Source organism: Ceratotherium simum, chromosome 32 (assembly GCF_057802395.1).
Source record: "Ceratotherium simum simum isolate JZ-2026a chromosome 32, ASM5780239v1, whole genome shotgun sequence".
In the NCBI taxonomy this organism is placed as follows: domain Eukaryota; kingdom Metazoa; phylum Chordata; class Mammalia; order Perissodactyla; family Rhinocerotidae; genus Ceratotherium; species Ceratotherium simum.
This window is the reverse complement of record NC_141931.1, coordinates 17,732,574-17,754,214: the sequence shown is the minus strand read 5'-3', so window position 1 is coordinate 17,754,214 and position 21,641 is coordinate 17,732,574. Positions and strand designations below refer to the sequence as shown.

Here is a 21,641-nt window from a genome sequence, read left to right as displayed (position 1 = left end):
CATCTGGCCAAAGATACTCTGACCCTTCTCATCCTTCTCAATTACTTTCCTTCTGGTTACTTCCCTTCATTAATTAAAGACTGTGGTGTCTTAGCTCTTAGTCATTTTCTGCACCCCAGTTCCTTTCTTAACCCTTGGAGGTTTCAGTGTTCTTACAGATGAGCCATTACACATCCTAATTTGCATTCCTTACTACCAATGTCTTTCATCTCTACTCTCTGTGGTTGCCCTCTCCAATGCCAGCTATCTAGATAGATGTTTTCATCATCTATAATGCCTCCACCACATGATTCTTTCATAATCTCCCGACTATATCTGCTCTTTCTATTCTTGGACACCTTAAGAGTTCTAGTCTCTCCCAGTTATCAATTTCTTATTTTTCTTCCCTACCTAGCCAGGCTGAAACCCTTTGTTCTTTCCTTTATGCATTCAGTCAAAGGACATTATTCATTCATGACAAATGTTGGGTCTTATTTGAGGCCAATGTAGCTGCTATGATTGAGCTGCCTTGTGCTCTCTAAGTAGCATATCTGCACCCAGATGGTAGTCGGCCCTGATGCCCATTGTCTCAGCTTCGTGAAGCAATGGGAAATTGAAAGAGCTTTCACCCAAGGACCTTGTTCCACTTGGCTCTAAGTCCTTCCAGGAAGGATGATAACCTAGCACCTTGACCCCTGTGGGAGCCTAGGATGGATCTCAGTGTCTATGCTATTCAGTAAATCTGGTGTCTACTCAGCACCCAGCACTTCTCAGACCTCTCCACGTTGAAGTCAGCAAAACTGGATTTTTATACCCCCACCAAGATACATGTGCAAACCGGGGGACCCTGGATTTATAATGAGAAGGATCATCAAAACTCAGAAAATGATAGACTAGATTCTCTATTACTGCCAGCACATGGAGGTTCAAATATGACACTCTTGGAATAAACTGGGGTAGACTGGTTGCTCCTCAAACTGCAGAGAGACAATCCATGTCCTCCCAGGTGTTCCCCCAGGTATCCATCCTCAGTTCATGACTCCTCACTTTACATACGGTCCCTGCATAATCTCATTACTCTCATTATTTCAGCTACTGACTCCTGGGATGATGACACCCAAATCTTCAGGCCTTCTGTCAATACCACAATTTCATGTCCAACTATCTTCTTAACATCTTATCCCACAGGCAATTCAGACTTATCATTTTTTTTAACCAAAATGGCTTTTTCTCTCTTACATCACCATGAATATAGTCCCACTGAACTGGTGCCAAATGGACTCAACTGATTTCCTTGTGTTCTGCATTGTCCCGTTCAATTCATCCTGTACATAGATCCCACTAACTAGAGAAGTGTTTCTCCAACTGTGGTCCATGGAGTACCAGTATCAGAACACCAGGGATGCTCATCAAAAATTCAGATTAATGGGCGCTATGTGAGAAACCCATCTCTGAGGGTGAGGCCCATAGATATGCACTTTTATCAAGACACTCAGATGTTTCTGATGCACATGAAAATTTGAGAGCTCCTGACCTCTAGGACCAAGTTCAAGTTTCTTAATGCCTAAATAGACAGTTTTGTATATGGCTGAAAAACACATTAAGCTGAGAGTAACTTTGAGAATTTATTTAATTATGCCTTCCTTACATCAAGTGTTTTGCAAATACTGGTGAAAAGGTCACTAGACATGACGGTCATTCATCCTACAATTATTACCTCCGGTGAGTCCTGGAACTCTAAGTAATTCTGGTCGCAGTCTTGCGAGAGCAGCTGTAAAGCCCACACAGTTATTGTGACCTGCTGATGTGGAGGAGCTTCAATGACCCAAGTACACGTGGAAAATGGGACATCTGGGTTTGATGAATTGGGCGATGAAACACTTTGTGGGGTCCAAGTTGCGTTATATGTTCCACCACAAGGCACTGAGATGGGAAAAAAGAACAACTTACAAGATAAATTGTACTCATGTCTCATCACACACACAATATTTAAAATTCTGCCTTTCCTACCCTTCCAGCCCAAAGGAGCTATAGTTACATCATTCTATGAAGGATTTAGGGTGTATATTCTTGACTAAGAATTGTATCAAATTTGTATCATGCATTAAACAGAGTAATTAACACAGTGTTTAGTAATTGACATTGAGTTTAGATAGTAATTAACATTGAGTTTAGTAATTAACATTGAGTTTAGTAAATAACATTGAGTTTAGTAATTAACATTGAGTTTAGATGTAAGCATGGCATTATTTTTAGTGCGTAAAGACACATGTATTTCATAATATATAAAAACATCTCAATTTACTCACTGTCCACAATGGTATAGGTAGCATTAAATCCTTCCCTTTCCAAACTTATGTCACTGACAAATTGAACGGTAAGGAAGTTACCAGAAGAGACAAAGGGAGCAGGTAGGATGGAACCACAGTATGTTCCAGCCAACTTGGCATTTTCACTATCCCCATCATACAACTGAAAAGAAAAATAGTTCATTAGTTCTCCATTATTCACAAATAAGTAGCATATTTTACACTAAAATGGACATGAGGCCACAATAGGTCATGATTCAGACTCTTACATTGATGTTCCTAGAGCTACTCTTAATTTAGGAACAGAATTGCTATTGAATCAATGACATTATAATGATTTTCAGTAAAAATCTGGTATGATGCCTAAAATTTTTTTCTCACTGCGAAAGTAATATATGATTTAAAAAATAATGTGTATTAGAGTCAGCAAACCCATCACTGGCTTCACCTCCCCTCTCACCAGGGCACTGGTCCGAGCCTGGAATCTCTTGCCTGGATTCTCACGGTCGCCTCCCCGTGGAGGCCCCTGATTCCGCTCCTCTCCCTCTTTGCCTGCTCATCATGTCAGCCAGAGGATAGAGTTAAAATGTAAGTCAGACCAGGTCACCGCTCTGCTAAGTCACCTAACTGATTCCCACCCCCTCAATTTAAAAGCCAAAGTCATTACCACTGCCTTCGAGGCCTGATGGTATCTGCTCTCCTCTCCCACCCCTGACCTTTCCCCTCTGATATCATACTGTCTCTGCTTTTGTTTTCTCTGTTCTTTGAGCAAACCAGGCCCTCTCCTGCTTCATGGCTGTTGGATTTGTTGTCCCCTTGGCCTGAACATTCTTCTCCTATATATCCATACAGTTTGTTCCCCTTCATTCCTTCAGGCCTTTACTCAAATATCATCGACTCAGTAAAGCCTTCCCTAACCAGGCTATTTAAAATGTAAACTCTCCATCACTCTCTTTCTCTTTTCCTGCTTTATTTTGTCTTCAGAGCATGCATGACCTTTACATACTAAATATATTACTTATGTTATCGTCTTCCGCTCTAAAGAGAATGCAAGTTCCACGAGAGCATAGCTTGCTGTCTCTTCTGGTCACTGCTGTGTCCCCAGTTTTTACAAGAGTGTCTGCACATAAAAGGCACTCAATAAATATCTAATAAAAGAATAAGTGCTTTGATTCATTTTCTCACTATCCGCTCCTCCCAAACCTGCTCTCCTGAAGTCTTCTTTACATCAGTACATGGCTCAAGTCTAAACTTAGTCATCCTTGATTCCTCTCTGTCTCTGCCCCGACCCCGCATCTATTCCACTCTACCCTCAAAATCTACCCCAGAGGGCTCCATCTCCATTGCGACAGCCATCGTCCTTCACCTTTATTATCGTAACGTCTTCCTAATAGATCTGTTTCCACAGAGTAGCCACAGTCTTCTCCACCCAGCTGCCCGAGCGTTTGCAAACTAAAATCAGATTATGCTTGTGCTCGACCTAAAATGCTCCAGTGGACCCCCAGTGCACCTAAAGGAAAGCCCGGACTCTTTACGGTGGGGTCTTCAAGCGCCTACCTGGGCTGGCCTGCGGCTCCCACCCCTCTGCATCCTGTAATCCCTCCGTCCCAGGACAGTTCCAGCTCAGGCCTCTGCAGCCCCTGCTCCTCCTGCGGGGAGCACCCCCTCCTCAGCTCTTGGACAGACCACGCCTCCATGTCTCAGCTCAAATGTCACCTCCTCAGAGAGCCCAACCCTATCTCATGTTGCCCTCCCCCAACGTCTTCCTTCTAGTTTCTTATTATAATCAAAATGTATCCTATTTGTTGCTTATTTACTTTTTATGGTCTCTCTCCCAACAAGAATGTAAGTCTCAAGGGTGGGAAGCCTGATTATTCACTGTGGTGTCCCCAGCACACCGAACCTTCGACAAAATCTGTTGAAATAGTGGGTGCCTAGATTTCTCTCAGACACATCACTAGAAAACAAAGTTTTTTCCAGCTGAGTAATCTTCATGGTATTTCTGAAACAAGTATGTATGTGTAGATCCAAATATTAAATTTATAACAGAACTATGATGTGTTATAAACCTCAGGATAGCCATGACCATTGACATTTTAAACTGTTAGGAATACATAAAATAGAAATGGTTGAAAATCATTTCAAAATAAACAGAAAAATAAATTTACCACTAGATGGCACTGTCTCTCCTGCTTAAATGTGATTTTAGTTCATTTAGAGCCAGAAGAGCCTCAAGAGGTGGGTTATATAATCCCCTCATTTTGTAGAAGAGTAGATTTACCAAGTTTTAGGTAATGTACTTTTTCTGGTAAACAAGTTAAAATTTTATTCTAATCATGGCTGCTTTTATCATCACATTCATATTAGCAAACATTTTTACTCTATGTACTGTGTGCCTGGTCTCTGTGCTGGGTCCTCTGTATACAAGGATGTGTATACACATCCCCCACTTAACTGCAGTTTCACTTTCCGCAGTTTGTTACCCGCGGGCAACCACGGTCTGAAAATATTAAATGGAAAATTTCAGAAATAAATAATTTGTAAGTTTTAAGTTGCACGGTGTTCTGAGCAGCATGATGAAATCTCACGCTGGCCAGCTCCGTCCCGCCCTGGACGTGGTTCATCCATTTGTTGGATCCCTAACCATCTACACTGTCTGCTCCTGACATCCAGCCATTGACGTCACTGTGGCTCGGTGATCCTTTTTTCTGATGTATCATCAGAAAGTTAATAGTAGCCTAACGCTACTCACAATGCCTACGCCATTCACCTCACTTCATCTCATCACATAGACACCGTATCACCCCACATCATCACAAGAAGAAGGATGAGTACAGTACAATAAGATATTTTGAGAGTGAGCACATTTGCATAACTTTTATTACAATTTATTGTTATTATTGTTCTATTTTATTATTAGTTATTGTTGTTCATCTCTTACTGTGACTAATTTATAAACTAAACTTTATTATAGGTAAGTATGAATAGGAAAAAACATAGCATACATAGGGTTTGGTACTATCCGTGGTTTCAGGCATCCTGTGGGGGTCTTGGAATGTATCCTCTGCAGATAAGGAGGGACTATTGTATAAGGTACTTTCCATACATTCAAGACACAATGGGACACTCACAAACTAGTGAGAGAGAAAGTCCCATAAATTAAATATACATATATACATATTTGTGTGTGTATGTGTCAATTATATATAAAATAAAGAAAAATAAGTACTACAATAAAAGAAGTTAATGTAACAGAGGAACAGATAATGGAGTCAAGAAAGACCTTACACAGACGTTTGAATTGGTATTTAAAAGTAAGTAGAGACCTTCCAGACCTACAAAAGAGGAACATGACTTGGAAGGCCACGGAAGCATAAAAGGCACGGCATTCTCAACAACTCCCAACCCTTTGATGTGCCTGGGGGTTAGAGGAGAGAATAGAAGGCGGACTGGGAAAGCACATTAGGACAAGTCTGTGAAGTTCCATACGTTTTATGTGAAGGAATCTGCATCTTCTCCTGTAGGAGTTACAAGATCTGATCTGGGTTTTGAATAGCCAACTGGTAAATGTGACGGAAGAGAATTACACAATACCTAGCCTTGAGCTGGTGTTTGCATGAGATCATTCACTGCCACAATGAGATTTCTCCTAATTGAGCTGCAATAGACAGGTGTGGCCTCTGGACAACTGGCATGGGCTCCTGGACTCCTGTGTAGCTAAAGCCAAGATCTTCTCCATCTGCTCTCCCATTCCCTGATAACTCGGAACCTCCACTACGGACTTTCACAGGGTAGCTCAAGACTGAGTTGCAGGAGGTGCAGGTACAACGCTGGAGACGGGGAATCATACACACTGGGCATAAATGGTGCCTGCAGGACTGTGCCCTTAGGACGTACACAATCGCATGCTGCAACTTGCATCCTGGGGGCATAGGTTGCCTGGTGTAACTGCTTTAGACCCGGAGCATGGATTATGTTCTAAGTCTTGTGGATGTAGACAAGCACTGAGAAGAATTTTGTGTTTTCTCAGCTTTTAAAACTCTTTGATAGTGGAGCATATTAGAATATATTTAAGATCCTGAAGGAATTGCACTAATAATTTCAGTGGAAGACAGCCTCTGACTGCCACTACTGCAAGATCCTGCACTTTATCCAGCCATTAATTTGAGCAGTAGAAGAAAGTGGGGAAGGAAATTTGGGGATTTTAATTTCTATGAACTTTTAATGCAAAAGGGCAATAGACTTTGACTTTGGACATCAATTCTATTCAAATTTAACTTAACAATTTTATTTATTTGTTTATTTTTTGTGAGGAAGATCAGCCCTGAGCTAACATCCATGCCAATCCTCCTCTTTTTGCTGAGGAAGACTGGCCCTGAGCTAACATCGTGCCCATCTTCCTCCACTTTAGGTGGGATGCCGCCACAGCATGGCCTGACAAGCCGTGCATTGGTGCGCGCCCGGGATCCGAACCCGGGCCGCTAGCAGCGGAGCACGTGCACTTAACGGCTATGCCACGGGGCCGGCCCCTTAACTTAACAATTTTAGACATTAAATTCCTTAGGACTTTATCTTTTAATATTTCCCAGGGAATTTGATAACAGGAGGATTTTTATACTCTTATTTGGAGCATATATCTACATTGCATCTTACAGGATCTTCATGAATTCTTTGATTTTATTGAGGAGTCTCTGTTAGAGTCTGCTAGACAACATGCCTGGGCATAATTTGGGATGGGAAAGAGAATAGAGAGTGATTTTTCAGGTTTGGGGTTGAACTCTGATCCATTTTAGAACCATCTGGGAAAAAAGTTATACTGGTCCCAGTGGTTTCAGGAAGAGCCACAAGAAACAATGATTAGAATCAGCTCTGTAAATGTAGGAATTTTATATTATTATTATTGTATCTCACTGTTCTTTTCCAGTGCTTGGAACAGTGTTTGGAAAGTAGTAGGTGCTCAAATGAACATTCATTGACTGACTGACTGACTGCATGAATGAATAGTAGGAACCACCTCATAAAGATACAGACCTGAAGCCTTGACAGATTGCTGATCTCCTCCCCAAGACGGACAGCCCCTCCTCCCAGTGGCTGACCACAGACTGAATGGTTAGCCCAGTGGGTTAAGATAGATGTTCTCACTGGGGACAGTACCATCCCCTAGGGAGTGTTTTGCAAAAGTGTGGTGTCTTTGGGTCATCGCAGTAATTTGAGACCATAACTGGCATTCGGTATTTAGAAGCTGCATTGCAGAATCCCATCCTGCAATTCACAGGACAGTTGTACGAAGTGAAGATTTATTCTATGTCCCACATAACTTCTGAATGTTTGTATAATAAAGCTGTTTATAATTACATGACCCCAGAACCTAAATCTATTCCATATATAAACAAAAAAATATTTTTGCAGAGTTGTAATATGCACCAAATCTCCAAGAATGCAATTACTGTGTAAGTTGAGGGAAGACTGTACTTTGTTTTGTTTAGAACTAGTTTTTTTTTAGTTTTTCCACCATTTTGGAAATTCATATTGCAGATCGTGATGCTGCTATTGGCATTTAAGTTGCAAGTACAGCCCACCTGTATTAGTTTAGATTTATACTTTTACATTCGCTATGATTCCACATAGAAGAAGAATCTGACTACTCTATCACGTGACTGAGCATAGTTGTGTCAGAGCATTTACATATTGAAATCTGCGCTATTTTATATACTTTCCTTTTATGTCTCCTTTTCATGGCATTTAGTACCTTATATTGATTTTTTGAAATTATGTATATCGGGTAGGCTATAGCATAAAACGACTTCGCTTCAGATGGTCAAGGAAGCATTACAAAATATTGGCTATAAAACAGGCATTGAACAGGGTGAGGAGATGCTGGGAAATGTTAGGAAGGAGCCATCTTCTTTCCACTATTTTCATATTTCCCGGCAGAGGAACGTGAGTTAGGGTCACAGTCCTGAGCCCTCTCCGCTGTTTCACTCGCTGCTCACCACAAGTGGAGTGACTTCACTGATGGGCAAATTGATGTCATGAACCAGGGCAGACACTATGTAGCTCACAGCTCGTCCTTACCTCCTTCTCTTTGGTAGCCAGCCTCATATAGGAAGGACGCTCTTGTGACGTTCCTCCAAAACCCAGCTCAGCCACCCCATCTAGGAAGCCTTTCCTGAACCCCAAATGAAGTCGATCATACCCTCTTCCGCTCTACTTTTCTACGTGGTTCCTATTTATCATCTTTGTCACGTCGTATAATAATTTATAGGCTTACGTGTTGGTCTCCTCCACTTTACAGCTCCTTGAGGAACCACATCTTTAACTCTCCACAACTCTAGGGCGGGGCACAATGCCCGGCACATAATCATGCCACACGACTCTTTATGGAATGGATCTGACGTTAATTTCAACCACTCCGTGAAACACACAATTCACTATGTACTGCAGTCATCTTAATAACTTTCCAAATCAACCCTTTCAAAAACAACAGTGATATAATTACAAATGAATAATGGAATTGGCATGTTTTCACTTGTATATCTACCTTCAGAATTGAATTAAATTAGCTTTTCTAAAAAGTGATTTGATTACAACAACTAAGATACAATCTAAAAGGAATCGAATGTCCTATTTATCACAGAATCTCTTTAGTAAAGATACTTCTAGGCTTCACATTCCAAGGACTATTCTTTGATCTGCCAGTTTAGTATAAGCTGGAAAAGTTGCCAACTGAGAGAAACTGCTTTCCCAAGAAGGAAAACAAGAGTAGATCTGAACAGAATTTCTTTAAAAAAAAAGACATTTTATTTTGAAGCTAGAAAATAACTCCTTGTTTTTGATATTGCTATTTCTGTCCTAAATGACTTGAGGAAATTCAGAAAATTACTTGTTGTTTTAATGACATTATCAAATCACATTCATAGAAATGGATCTTGAGAATAAATCCAGTCAACCCTCCTCTTAGCAGGATCACACCCAAAACATTGCATGTGAATTTATATTTATAATAATGTATATGTGAATCAATTATTTTTAATTTTTTAAGAAAAGGAGATTTCCACTGCCTTCATGCCCATCTGGAATTACACAAAGGGGGGAAAAAAGAAATAGGTTTGCTTACAAATTATATGTCAGGCACAGTGCTGAACACTCTAGCATACATTATCCTCAAAACAGCCTTGCAAGAGAGATATGATTATGTGTTGTTGTTTTTTCATAGAGGAAGTGATGAGGAATCAGGGAGATATGGAAATTTGTTGGGTGGCAAAATTGAGTTTGAGTCCATATTATCTGTCTCTAAAGCTTATTACCTTCCTGTAAAATCTGGGAATCTCTTGAACAGTCTTGAACATCAGCTTTACTGTTGCTCTGGCCATTTTGGTCTCATTTTAGAAAAGAGGAATTCAACTTGAACTGACATTCCTTATTATCTCTAGTCTTTTATGAACTCCCTCTGACCCGGCTTCTGTGCCAAGACTTTATTTAAATGGCTGTCATCCAATCTAATGAATTTTTTCTTCATCTTAACCTTTCTTGGCTTCCAATTTACAATTTAATAGTATTGACCACCCATCCTTGGTAAAAGAGTCTTCTCTCTTGACTTCAGTGATATTACACTATTCCTGGTTTTTACATTTTTTTCATAACTCGTCTGTTTCTTGTCCTGCCACTTTTGTCCTCGCCAACTGCCTCACTGTGGACATTTCCTGGAGTTGAGTGGGAGCGTGGCTTTCCAGCCCTATGCTGTCTCCCTCAAAGAAAGTCTCATTTCTCCTGATTTCAGAAGTGCTCTGTTGTTGTCTCCTCTCTATCAGTGCTGCTGTCTTCTTGCTGGAGCTCCCTTCCACTCCCTGCCCATGGGCAATCCCACCTGTCTACCCTGCTGTCACCCAAACTGAACCAACACCTTACAAACCACGGTCTACTCCTAATAATACAGACATTCTTCTGGTCTTCCTGGCTTGGCACTTTTCATAATGAAAATAGAAGACAGTATATCATTAAGTGCTCAAATGTGTGTTCCATGCATGAGTTTTCCTTCTCTTCTCTTAAAAGAAATAATTTCTTTAAAATTTAAGACAATTTTTGAACTTAAAAGTTTCTCTTGCATCAGGCTTATCATCTCCGCCATCTCTGCACCCTCCTTTCCTAATGGCAGCCTCTCCCTGGGGTCCTAACTCCAGACCCGCCCCTTGACAATGCACTCTGAACACTGATTCTAGGTTAGTCTTCCTTAAATACTGCTTTCATCATACCATCCATTAGAAAACCTGCAATCAGTCCTATTTCCAACTGCATAAAATCTAATTCATTAGTTTGACTTTCAAGATCCTTTGTAATCTGGATATTTCTTCACTTAGGCAATCTTATTTCTTGCTACTCTTTAGTAATATTCTGCTCTAATAAAGACAGCCTCTTCACTCTTTCAAGAACATGCACATTCCAACTTCTATGCCTTTTTTTTTTAATGTTCATCTTGCCTAGAAGCCTTTCTCTCCTGACTTGAATAAGCTTTCTCTCATGCTGTGAAGCCTTCTTGTTCACACCAGATTATCGTGAACCTTCTTCTCTTTTAAACTTACACATTGTTTCAAGTCTGTATCCAATACATTAGTTACCACTTACATATCGACTATCCTGAACTGCTTATTTTTGATTTGCGTGTGTCATCCATTAATTTTGCAATCAGATTTAAGGTCCTCATGAGCAGAAATCGTGTCATGCTTGTTTCTCCCCTAAGAGTATAGTAGTAAATATTGATTGATGCTACTTAGCCCTTTTAATCTGAATTTACATAGCCTGACAGATACAAAAATTTAATATTCAAGTCATTAAAAATTGAATATAAAAGTTTCTTGATTTACTTTTAATGGGAGTTCAGAACTAAAATATTTTTCACATCTAAAGGTAATATGAGAAGTAAATATATAAACTTTAAAATTAGATAAATTAAGGGGTGATTATTTGCATATAGACATTGTCAGTTATTTTAGAACTTGCCAAAGGTCCTTTGAGTATCTCTTTCCACACAAATCATCTTCCCATAGATCATCTCTTGACAAGGCATGGATGAACAGTGAATCTTAAGGCTAATGTTAGAAGCCACACAAAATCTTTGAGTCATCCATATTAAAGATTAATTTGATCTGAAGACAGAGCATCTGTAATATTATATATCACATCACTGAAGAATAGGTCATTTAAAAAATTAGTAGTACTCACGATTTTCAGGACTTTCTGTGTGGTATAAACTGGAGTACACTATATAAATGTCTGGGATTAGAAAACTCTGTTACGGAATATAATAGCCTTACCTTTACATAGTCATAAATGCATCTTTGCAAAGTAGTTGCTGCCTCCAGAGCAAATGTATTGAAGGTGAGCTTAATTACTTTGTTTACAGGTGCCGTTATGAACCATATGCAGTTTAAACTCTTGTCGTATCTTCCATTCTTATCAGAATCAGGAGAGGCAAAGGTATAATTTGAACCTGTCAGATAACCACCACATCCCTGCCGAGGCCCTGCGTTAAAGCAAAGACACATCACTATGTAGACCAAGGAGACTAGATCTTAAATTTTATGTGGGGTGTTTTAAAAATCATATAGTTTCTATCTTCTTTCACACTTTTATAAACATTATCAGATTGTTCACTGGGCTTCAGTGGGCTTATACACCTGCCTTAGCTTGTTCATTACTTACCAACCCTTCAAGCCCCTCCTTCTACTCACGCATAGTTGCCTAGAAAACTGGGTAATCAGATTTGGTTCTACATGCATTTTTAGAACTGTTGATGTGATTGAATGAAGCTTGTTATATCCTTGAAAAATCCAATTTTATACAAAGTTAGGTATTTTGCATACCCAAACTGGTGGAAACTGTGAACACGTTTTGCTTTTCTGTTCTGCTTTGAGGAACACTATCAGCTTATAAACTGAATTTATGAAGAATTGACCCAACACTACAAGAAAATGGGCTCCCAGCAACCTTTTTATTTAACTAGTCTGTTAGAAAGAGACTGAGAGGCATTTAACACTACAGTCTAGTTTATATCGAATCACACTCTATATTCGACTTTTTCTTTTTCAAAAAGAAAGGGAAGCTGAAGAAAAAGAACTTTATTGGAGGAAAAAAGTCTACTTTGAAATAAAAAATTGAAATTCAGAATAAAGATACAAAAGAGAGATAAAGAATATTCTCAAGATGACTAAATGGTCAAGTATTGGAACAAAATCCTCAGAACATAGGACTCAGTTTTGTCCATTCCACAGCCTTAGCTGATGCCTCAAAAATGATGTAAGAGAGCATAGAAGAAAGCAAAACTTATTGACAATTTTAAGAGAAACAGTGAGGATGGGTTAAGCTCAAAATAACCCTAGCAAGAATAAGGATTAAATAGGTGCTCAAAGTAGTGTTCATAAAGCTTGCACTCTACACAAATATAGATCATAACTAGTTCTAAAGTTAAATTTCACTGACATTGGCCTTTCATCTATTCATCTCATTCCATGTATCTGTTAACAGCGAAAGGATTGCTTTCAACATTAGGGGATGCTATAATGTTGGACTTGGAGCTTGGCAGGAAATGTAAACAATGGCAGCCCTGCTCAAATGCAAAGGATATCAGATGCACAGAGTGTTTTTCAGTATAGGTGCATTATTCAGTAGGTCAGGCTGCCCTGTCCATAGCTTCTAAGTCAGGTGAAACTAGAGATTATTTACACAGTCAGATGTTTCCTGGAGTTGAAATGCTTCCAAAGGCCTAGTCCCTGATGTAGCCACAGACGGTATCTAGGACAAAGTTATTCCGAACCCAAGGCAATGCACAGTGCTGTACTACATATTGCTAATAATTCTGCTCATATGAAACAGGCCTGCACACTAAAGAAAGAACTGGAGTTTGCACAGCTTTTATTTCAGTGGGGACTAACTGTCACTTAAGCTTATTGACATGCATAGCAGAGAAGAACAATTACTTAGGGTATTCATGAATTGATAAATTTATTTATCTATAAAATATTGTTTTAATATTCAAGGAAATATATTTAGTACTGACGTGGGAAAAGATGAACAATAGTTCAATAGCAGTAATAAGACATAGGTAAATAATGATGATACAATTTAGAAAACGATAAGTGCTATGAAAGTTGTGTTTTGCAAAAAGAGGGAGATTACTTCAGGCTATTAGGATCTAGAATGTTCAAGGAAGAAGTGACATTTGATTTGGGTCTTGAAAGACAAAGAGGACAAGATCATGTAGAAATAGGATCAGTCTTGGCAATTCCAGGCTGAAAGAACCTCATAACCAAAGTTAAGTGGACAAGAATTTATATTATATGCACGGGAAAGCATCACTCTGTTTGTGAAAACAATAGAGCACAGGAAGAAGAAGATTGAAAAGTATTAGGAAACAGGATGGGCTGTTCCATAGAAGGCCTCTAATGTCAGATTATAGAATTTGACGTTTAGACTTTCTTCTGTGGATAATGGAGATCCACTTGAAAGGTTCTTGACCAGAGGAGTGGTAGGGTCAGAACGCACTTTCTAGTTGTCTGATCTAAAAATGTATCTGGTAGTAGCATTTGCCTGTAAGGGAATGGGACTAGAGTAGATGAGACCGGGTAAAAGGACATTGCCATGGTCTGGGCTGGAGGCAGCAAGGGGCGATGAGGAGTTGGAGGTTTGTATACAGGCTTTGTTCTATTAATACCTCAGCTTCAAAAACTAAATGTTATTTTTAAAAGTTCAAGCTATATACTTTGTCACTATTTGTTTATTAACTGATACTAATAAATTAACAAGGGCAAAATGACAATTGTACTTGGGCACAGCGAGTGCCATTATACACACTTATTATACAATACTTACTACTACTGCTAATAATAATAATAATAATAATGTCATAAGTCAGAGACTCCCTCACTCCAGGGAACCCCAGAGCAAGAATCCTAAGTCGTTGGCAAGTCCTGCCATAGATTGAGTGGTAGATTGGATGATTCTTAATTCTTCAGTCCCTCTCTTTGCAGGGCACTAGAATGGACAGAATGTATTTCTCTGTCCACTTGATGTTAGTCTTGGCCATATGACTGGCTTTAGACAATGGAATATTAGCAGTCATGAAGTAGGAAGAGGCCTTAAATGGGCTTGTGTTTTTGGCTTGGCCTTTTGTGTTCCCATGATTCACCAAGAGCCCTGAGTCAATGCTGGAGAAAGAGAAAGTGGATCCATATAGAGCAGACCTGCACCCAGCCTGACCTCTAGAGCCGAGTACGGTAACCTGCAGCCTGGAGCGGAGGCAGGTGAACCAGTCTGCAGACCCATAAGTGATAAAAATAAATGCTCTAGCTGATAAGCCACTGAATTTTGGACGGTTTGTTATGTAGCAGTATTGTGGCAATAGCTGACTAATACACAAATAGCTTGTTTGAGTTATCAAACTGTAATAGAACACCTTGCTTAATTCATAAAATATACGCACAGAATAAAGAAAATGGAGAACTAACATTATCATCAGATAATCCTGGCCAAAATTATCAAATAATTGAAGTAAATATAACATTATATGAGGGCACTTATATGAGTAAATATACTACTGTATGAGTTAGTATTTGACTATAATTGAAGTAAATGTAATATTATTTTATTTAACACCTTCTGGTGTTTGTATGGTACAGAAAGTGGGGTAATTGCTCTAATTCCCCCACTTTAATATTTGAACATAGTACAAGTGCTCTGTGTTTCTGCTCCTCCAATGGCAAAATGGAAATGTAAACATATGTCTTTAGGGAAACATAAAGATGAATATTAACAAAAGGAGTGTTCTTTACCAAAAAGTGCTATTGCCACATTACTATTTCTGTATTTCAACAATAGTAGGATATATGGGAAGAATACGGGAAAACTCTGTGACTCTGAAATAGTTTCATACCTAAGAAAATAATATTTGCTTTACTATATTGATACTTTGAAATTCCTTTTTTTAACTAGTGTAAGATCTTAACCTTTACACGTTGCTTAGCATCATAAATCCGTCATCTTCCCCGTTACTGCACATTCTTCTACCAGCCAGCGAACTCCCATCCATCAACACCTGCTCCATCAGTCAGGTCGCGTCAGAAGCACTCCGTAATGACACTCCCTGCGCCCGAGAACAAATGCCACTCTAACCTTCTTCCCCAGATTGGAAACACTTCCCATAAAAGAGCCATTTCTTTAGAGAAAGAAAACGTTTGCCTCAAGAAATATGGGAAATATAAACCCATCAGCAGCAGTGAGACCTGGGTAGAGATCAACTTAATTAAAAATCAGTAACCGAATCCTACATTATGTCCCTCCAATAATTAAACCTCAGAGTGAGGCTGAAGCCAGAATAAATCTGATAAAGTCAGAGATAGCTATATTATCACAGAGGAAACATCTTGAAGGCTTCAGTGGAGTCAGATACATTTCTAAATCGTTATCTTGAGAATTGACATTTTGTGGCTGACATTTCAGCGAGGTCTTCTGGATAGGATCTCTATCCGTCTCTGGACAGTGACTCCTGGGACAGGTGGTGGAGGGCTGGCCATACTCGCAGATAAAGATCAGCCTGACTTGAGGCATTTTCCTGTCCCCAGTGAGCCAGCTGGAACTTTAGGCTCTTGTGGAAGGAAGCACAGGGAAGCAGAACGTAACTGCGTTTGAAGCCGGTGCCTTGGGGAAATGGGAGCACACCACGACAGCTTCCTTTCAACCACACAGGGACCCCCGCTAGAGCTCATAATCCTTTCTTGGAATCAATCTTACTGTGATTTTCAAAGCTGCGGTATACAACTGCCCTAAAGCAGTGAACCATTTTAAAAATTCAACTAAGTTTCAGATGAACATGTTTTGTCTTTTTCTTTAAAAGTAAATTGGATATTATTCTACTCCCTAACCTCAAACATGTACAATCTTTTAGGGATTATATTTATGCCATGCAAGAAAAAAAAAAAGTCTTTTTTTTTTTGTGTGAGGAAGATCAGCCCTGAGCTAACATCCATGCTAATCCTCCTCGTTTTGCTGAGGAAGACCGGCCCTGGGCTAACATCCATGCCCATCTTCCTCCACTTTATATGGGACGCCGCCACAGCATGGCCTGACAAGCAGTGCATCGGTGCGCGCCCGGGATCCGAACCAGGGACGCCAGCAGTGGAAGGCGCACACTTAACCGCTACGCCACGGGGCCGGCCCCAAGGAAAAAAAAAATCTTAATGGCTTTTGCAACATGAGTTGTGTGGGGTTTTTTCACTTGTCTGTTTTTAGTAACTTCACTCAATTTGACTCATTTTAAATATCCTAATTGGAGACCCAGCCTAACTTAACTTAGAATGTGCTATTTAGTCTGGTTAATATTAGGGAAGCATAAAACTAAAATACTAAAAGAAAGTTAACTTACTAAAAGAAAGGTAATTTAAGCAGCTAATCAGTAGCTATAGTGACCAGAAAAAGAGCAATTCAATGCATAAAGAACTTAGGATAAGGAAAATTTTATTTTTTTTAATTTATTTTATATTATTTAAGTATTACTGAAAACATCTTATGTATGCATCACTAGTCCCAGTGCATTTCATGAGAATCATTCTCGCTAACTTTGAAATTTTAAAAATGATTTATTAAGCAAAATGATATGTTCATATCAGTTGATGCAGGAAAAGGATTTGACAAGATCCAATACACATTCATGATAAAAACTCTCAGCAAACCAGGAATAGAAGGGAATTTTCTCAACTTGATAAAGAGCATCTATAAAAATTCTACAGCTAACATGATACTTACTGGTGAAAAACTAAATGCTTTCCTCACGAGATTAGGCACAAGGCAAGAATATTTTTTCCTTACCACTCTTATTCAGCAGAGTATTGGAAATTCTCACTACTAGTAGGCAAGAGAAAAAATATACATACTGAAAAGGAAGAAATGAAATTGACACTATTTGCAGATGTAAAGAATATGGGTGTAAGAACAATACATAAAAATCAATCATATTTCTATATACTATCAATGAACAAGTGGAAAGTGAAATTAAAAACAAAATTGCTCCAAAGAAAATGTAATACTTAGGTATACACAATGAAACACGTATAGGATCTGTGTGCTCAAAATTACAAAATGATGAAGGAAATCAAAGAAGATCCAAATAAATGAAGAGACATATGAGCCATAGAAAGACTCAACATAGTAAAGATGTCAGTTATTCCCAAACTGATGCATAGGTATAAGGCAACTCCTATCAAAACCCCAACAAGATTTTTCTGTTGACATAAAGAAAGTTTATTTTAAAATTTATATGGAAAGGCACAGGCTCTCAAATAGCTAAACAATTGTGACAAAGATTAAAATGGGAGGGATCAGTCCACCTGATATTAAGGCTGACTATAAAGCTATACTAGTCAAGACGGTGTGTTATTGGTGGAGGGACAGACACAGAAAACTGGAACAGAATAGAGAACCCAGAAATAGACCCACACAAATAGGCCCAACCAATTTTCTACAAAGGTGCAGAAGCAATTCAATGGAGGAAGGATAGTCTTTTCAACAAATGGTGCTTGAGCAACTGGACATCCATAGGCAAAAAAATTAACTTCAACCTAAACCTCAGATCTTAAACAAAAATTAGTTCAAAATGGATCCTAGACATAAATGAAAAATGTAAATCATAAAACCTTTTAAGGAATCATAGCAGAAAATCTTTGATGCCTCAGGATAGGCAAAGAGTTCTTAGCCTTGACACCAAAAGCATGATATATAAAAGGAAAAATTGATAAACTGGACTTTATCAAAATTGAAAGCTTTTGTTCTAAGAAAAGCCCTGTTAAGAGGATGTAAAGATGAGCTACGGACGGGGAGAAAATATTTGCAGACCACATACCTGAAAAAGTAGTACTATTGAGAATATACAAAGACTTCTTAAAACCCAATAGTACAAAAACAAATAATCCAATTAGAAAATAGGGAAAAGATAGGAACAGATATTTTACCAAAGAAGAGTTACACGTGACAAAAAAGCACACGAAAATTGTTCACCATTAGAAAAATGCAAATTAAAACCACAATGAGATATTAATACATGCCTATCGGAATGGCCTAAATTAAAACATATACACACAGAGTGACAGCTCACATTCCAACTTCTATGCCTTTTTTTTTTAATGTTCATCTTGCCTAGAAGCCTTTCTCTCCTGACTTGAATAAGCTTTCTCTCATGCTGTGAAGCCTTCTTGTTCACACCAGATTATCGTGAACCTTCTTCTCTTTTAAACTTACACATTGTTTCAAGCCTGTATCCAGTACATTAGTTACCACTTAAATATCGACTATCCTGAACCGCTTATTTTTGATTTGCGTGTGTCATCCATTAATTTCGCAATCAGATTTAAGCTCCTCATGAGCAGAAATCGTGTCATGCTTGTTTCAACCACACAGGGACCCCCGCTAGAGCTCATAATCCTTTCTTGGAATCAATCTTACTGTGATAGCTCAGAAAGTACTCTACAGTGACTTGCTAAGCAAAATGATAGAATCCAGAGGACAATGGAGTAGCATCTTGAAGTGCTGAATGAAAACAAACGCCCAACTAGAATTCAAACTAGAGAAAATATCCCACAAAATTTAAGGCAAAATAAAGCCTTTTATGGAAAAACAAAAACCAAGAAAGGTTTTTACCAGATTTGCAATAATTAAAAAAACACTAAAGGGAGTTCTTCAAAAGAAAGAAATTGATCCCATGGGAAGCATAGAAATTCAGGAAGAAAAAAACAACAATGTTAAATATACACAATTACTAATTGCACAAAACAATAGAAATGTTTTATGTGCTTAAAATATATGTAGAATTAAAATAACTGATATTAATAGCACAAAAGACAGGAAATGGCTAAATGGATTTACAAGGTTCGAAGGTCCTTGCACTTATCATGAAGTGGTAAAAAGACTAATTTAAAATTAGATTCTAATGGTTCAAGGATGAATACTGTAATCTCTAAGGTAATCGCTAAAAGAAGAGTAACAGAATGTATAAGTAATGATTTTAAAAAGAGAGTAATAAAAACTGATCAATTCAAAAAAGGCAAGAAAGGATAGTTAAAGAAACATAAGAACATGTGGGACAAACAGGATCCAAGATGGTCTATTAAGATTCAATAATGTTAGTAATTTTATGCAAGATAAACACATGAAATTCTCCAACTGAAAGACAAAGCAAAACAAAACCCAAATATATTCTTTGGAATAGAGAAAGGTTGAAAGTGGAGAGGTTGAAAAATATACTACGCAAACATGAGCTGAAAGAAAGCTAGGGAAGCTGTTCTAAATCAGAGCAAGTTGACATTAAGGCAAGAAGCATTTTAAAAGGATACTGAAGAATGACACAAGTCGATTCCCTAGGAAGATATAATAATTTTAAATGTATATGTGCCACATTACATTTCCTCAAAGTAAAAAAGAACGAAACGCTAGCCCAGACCTTTCTACTGAGCTTCTGATTCTCATATCTGATTACCTACTGAACATTAGCTGATATTTTAAAGGCATCCAATTCTCCATACCAAAACCAAAAATTGTTATTTTCTCCTCTAAAACCTGGTCCTCTCTTGGCAATTTTATTTTTGGATAGTGGTATCACAAGATATTGTCCAGGAACCCCTAGGGTCATCTTTTCTCCTGTTCCCTCACTACCTTGTTCAAAGACCACTGTGTCCTATTGATTCTACGTCTTAAGGATTTCTCCTTTTAACTCCCTTCTCGACTTTCCCATTGCCACTGCTCTCATCATCCCTTATTAAACTATTGCAATACTTCCCTAATTTTTCCCTGCCAGAAGTGCTGCCTCTATTTCAAAACATCATCCTCACAGGTGCCAGAATGTGCTCTCTAAATTCTAAAACGAATCTAATTAGGTCATAGTACTCTCCAGCTCAAAACAATTACACACAACACACAACACAAGGCCCTCCATGTCTAGCCCCTACTTCTCTCTCCTGTCCCAGCTTCTATTGTTCTCCACGTTATCGCCCAATCTGCAGGTCAGTCTGGAGCCTCTGAAATGGGATGCATCTGTAGCTTTATCTTTTCCATAGAATATCTGTTTTCCTAATGAATGACTTGACCTCCCAAGTTAATATATTTACAGCCAAAATTTATTGTGCTAGATGACTGCCAGGGAATGTTTTAGTTTAATCTTCACCACAGCGCTATGGGGTAGTTACTATTAGTGTGCCCATTTTACAGATGAGAAAATGAAGACATAGAGAGGATAAGTAACTGTTCAAGATCAGACTGGTTGGGATGTACAAGAACTGGGTTTGAACCTAGGGAGTCTAGCTCCACAGCTTACCCTCTTAACCATCACACTATAATTCAGAGTTCACATTCTCTCTGATGCTTTCTCTAACAATCCTGTGGTCTCTTACTCAATACCAAAGTGCCACAGATCCCTTCTTTTCTGCCTCCACTGTCCTTTGCACATACTTCTGTCAAAAAGCATTTATCATACCAAATTTACAATTATTTGCTGACTCTTCTACTTCAGTGAACTTCTCAAGAATAAGGACTTTGTTGAATTCATCTTTGTATCCTCAAAGAAAAGCTCATTGCCTGCATAGTAAGTAGCTGGTGAATATTGTTGAATAAACAATGAGGGAATGAATAGAAAGTATAAATAGTTCTTATTACATGGATCTTTGCTTTCTAGTCTAAGTTGATAAGGGGCTTTCTTGAAATTAAGGAGATTTCTTGATTTATAAAGTTGTTACTATATTATAAACACATTACATATGTGTGCATGTGTGTGTATGTATATATGTATGTATATATATAAATTTTTTTTGTAACAAAATGACTTTTTGGTCCTATGTATTAAACTGTTTTTAAAGCTAATTTAGTTGACTTTTCGTGGTATATTTGATTTTGAAGAAAAAGTTAGCAGAACGACAATAAAAATATCACCAAAAGATTTAAAACACTGCCTAAGGGGTAGTTTTTGAGTAGGAAAATGCTTCTTTAGCTAAACATGTGCAATGATAAATGACGTAAGGTCTGTTACCTAAGAAAATTTAATCTCCAAGTGTTAGATTTCAGTAGGCAGAGAAAATTTAATCACTTGTAAAATTCAGGATACATTAATGTGCAACAACACTATTTAAAAGAAGTATAATTTTATTTACTCAACATTGACAATTACAAAATTGAATGTTATCAAAAATTTGAAAATGTTCTCTTTAGAGAGAGCGGGATTAACAGCAATGTGCTATTTAGTGGTCAGAAAATAGGTTGCAGTATGACAGATGTGGAATTCATAAAACCAGACCAGTATCCAATAGCTTTTTAATAATAATTTAA

The 21,641-nt window shown here is 38.3% G+C and overlaps 1 protein-coding gene across 1 annotated transcript in view; it reads right to left on the bottom strand.

The window, feature by feature from the left end:
- Nucleotides 1-21,641, bottom strand: part of CUBN (cubilin) — a 256,070-nt gene that overhangs the window by 10,830 nt on the left and 223,599 nt on the right. The window contains exons 60-62 of the mRNA XM_087420786.1: nucleotides 11,600-11,808; nucleotides 2,289-2,451; nucleotides 1,697-1,902 (exon numbers count right to left, since the gene is read on the bottom strand). Of these exons, the coding sequence (XP_087276912.1) occupies nucleotides 1,697-1,902; nucleotides 2,289-2,451; nucleotides 11,600-11,808 (578 nt within the window). The remainder of the gene's footprint in view (nucleotides 1-1,696; nucleotides 1,903-2,288; nucleotides 2,452-11,599; nucleotides 11,809-21,641) is intronic.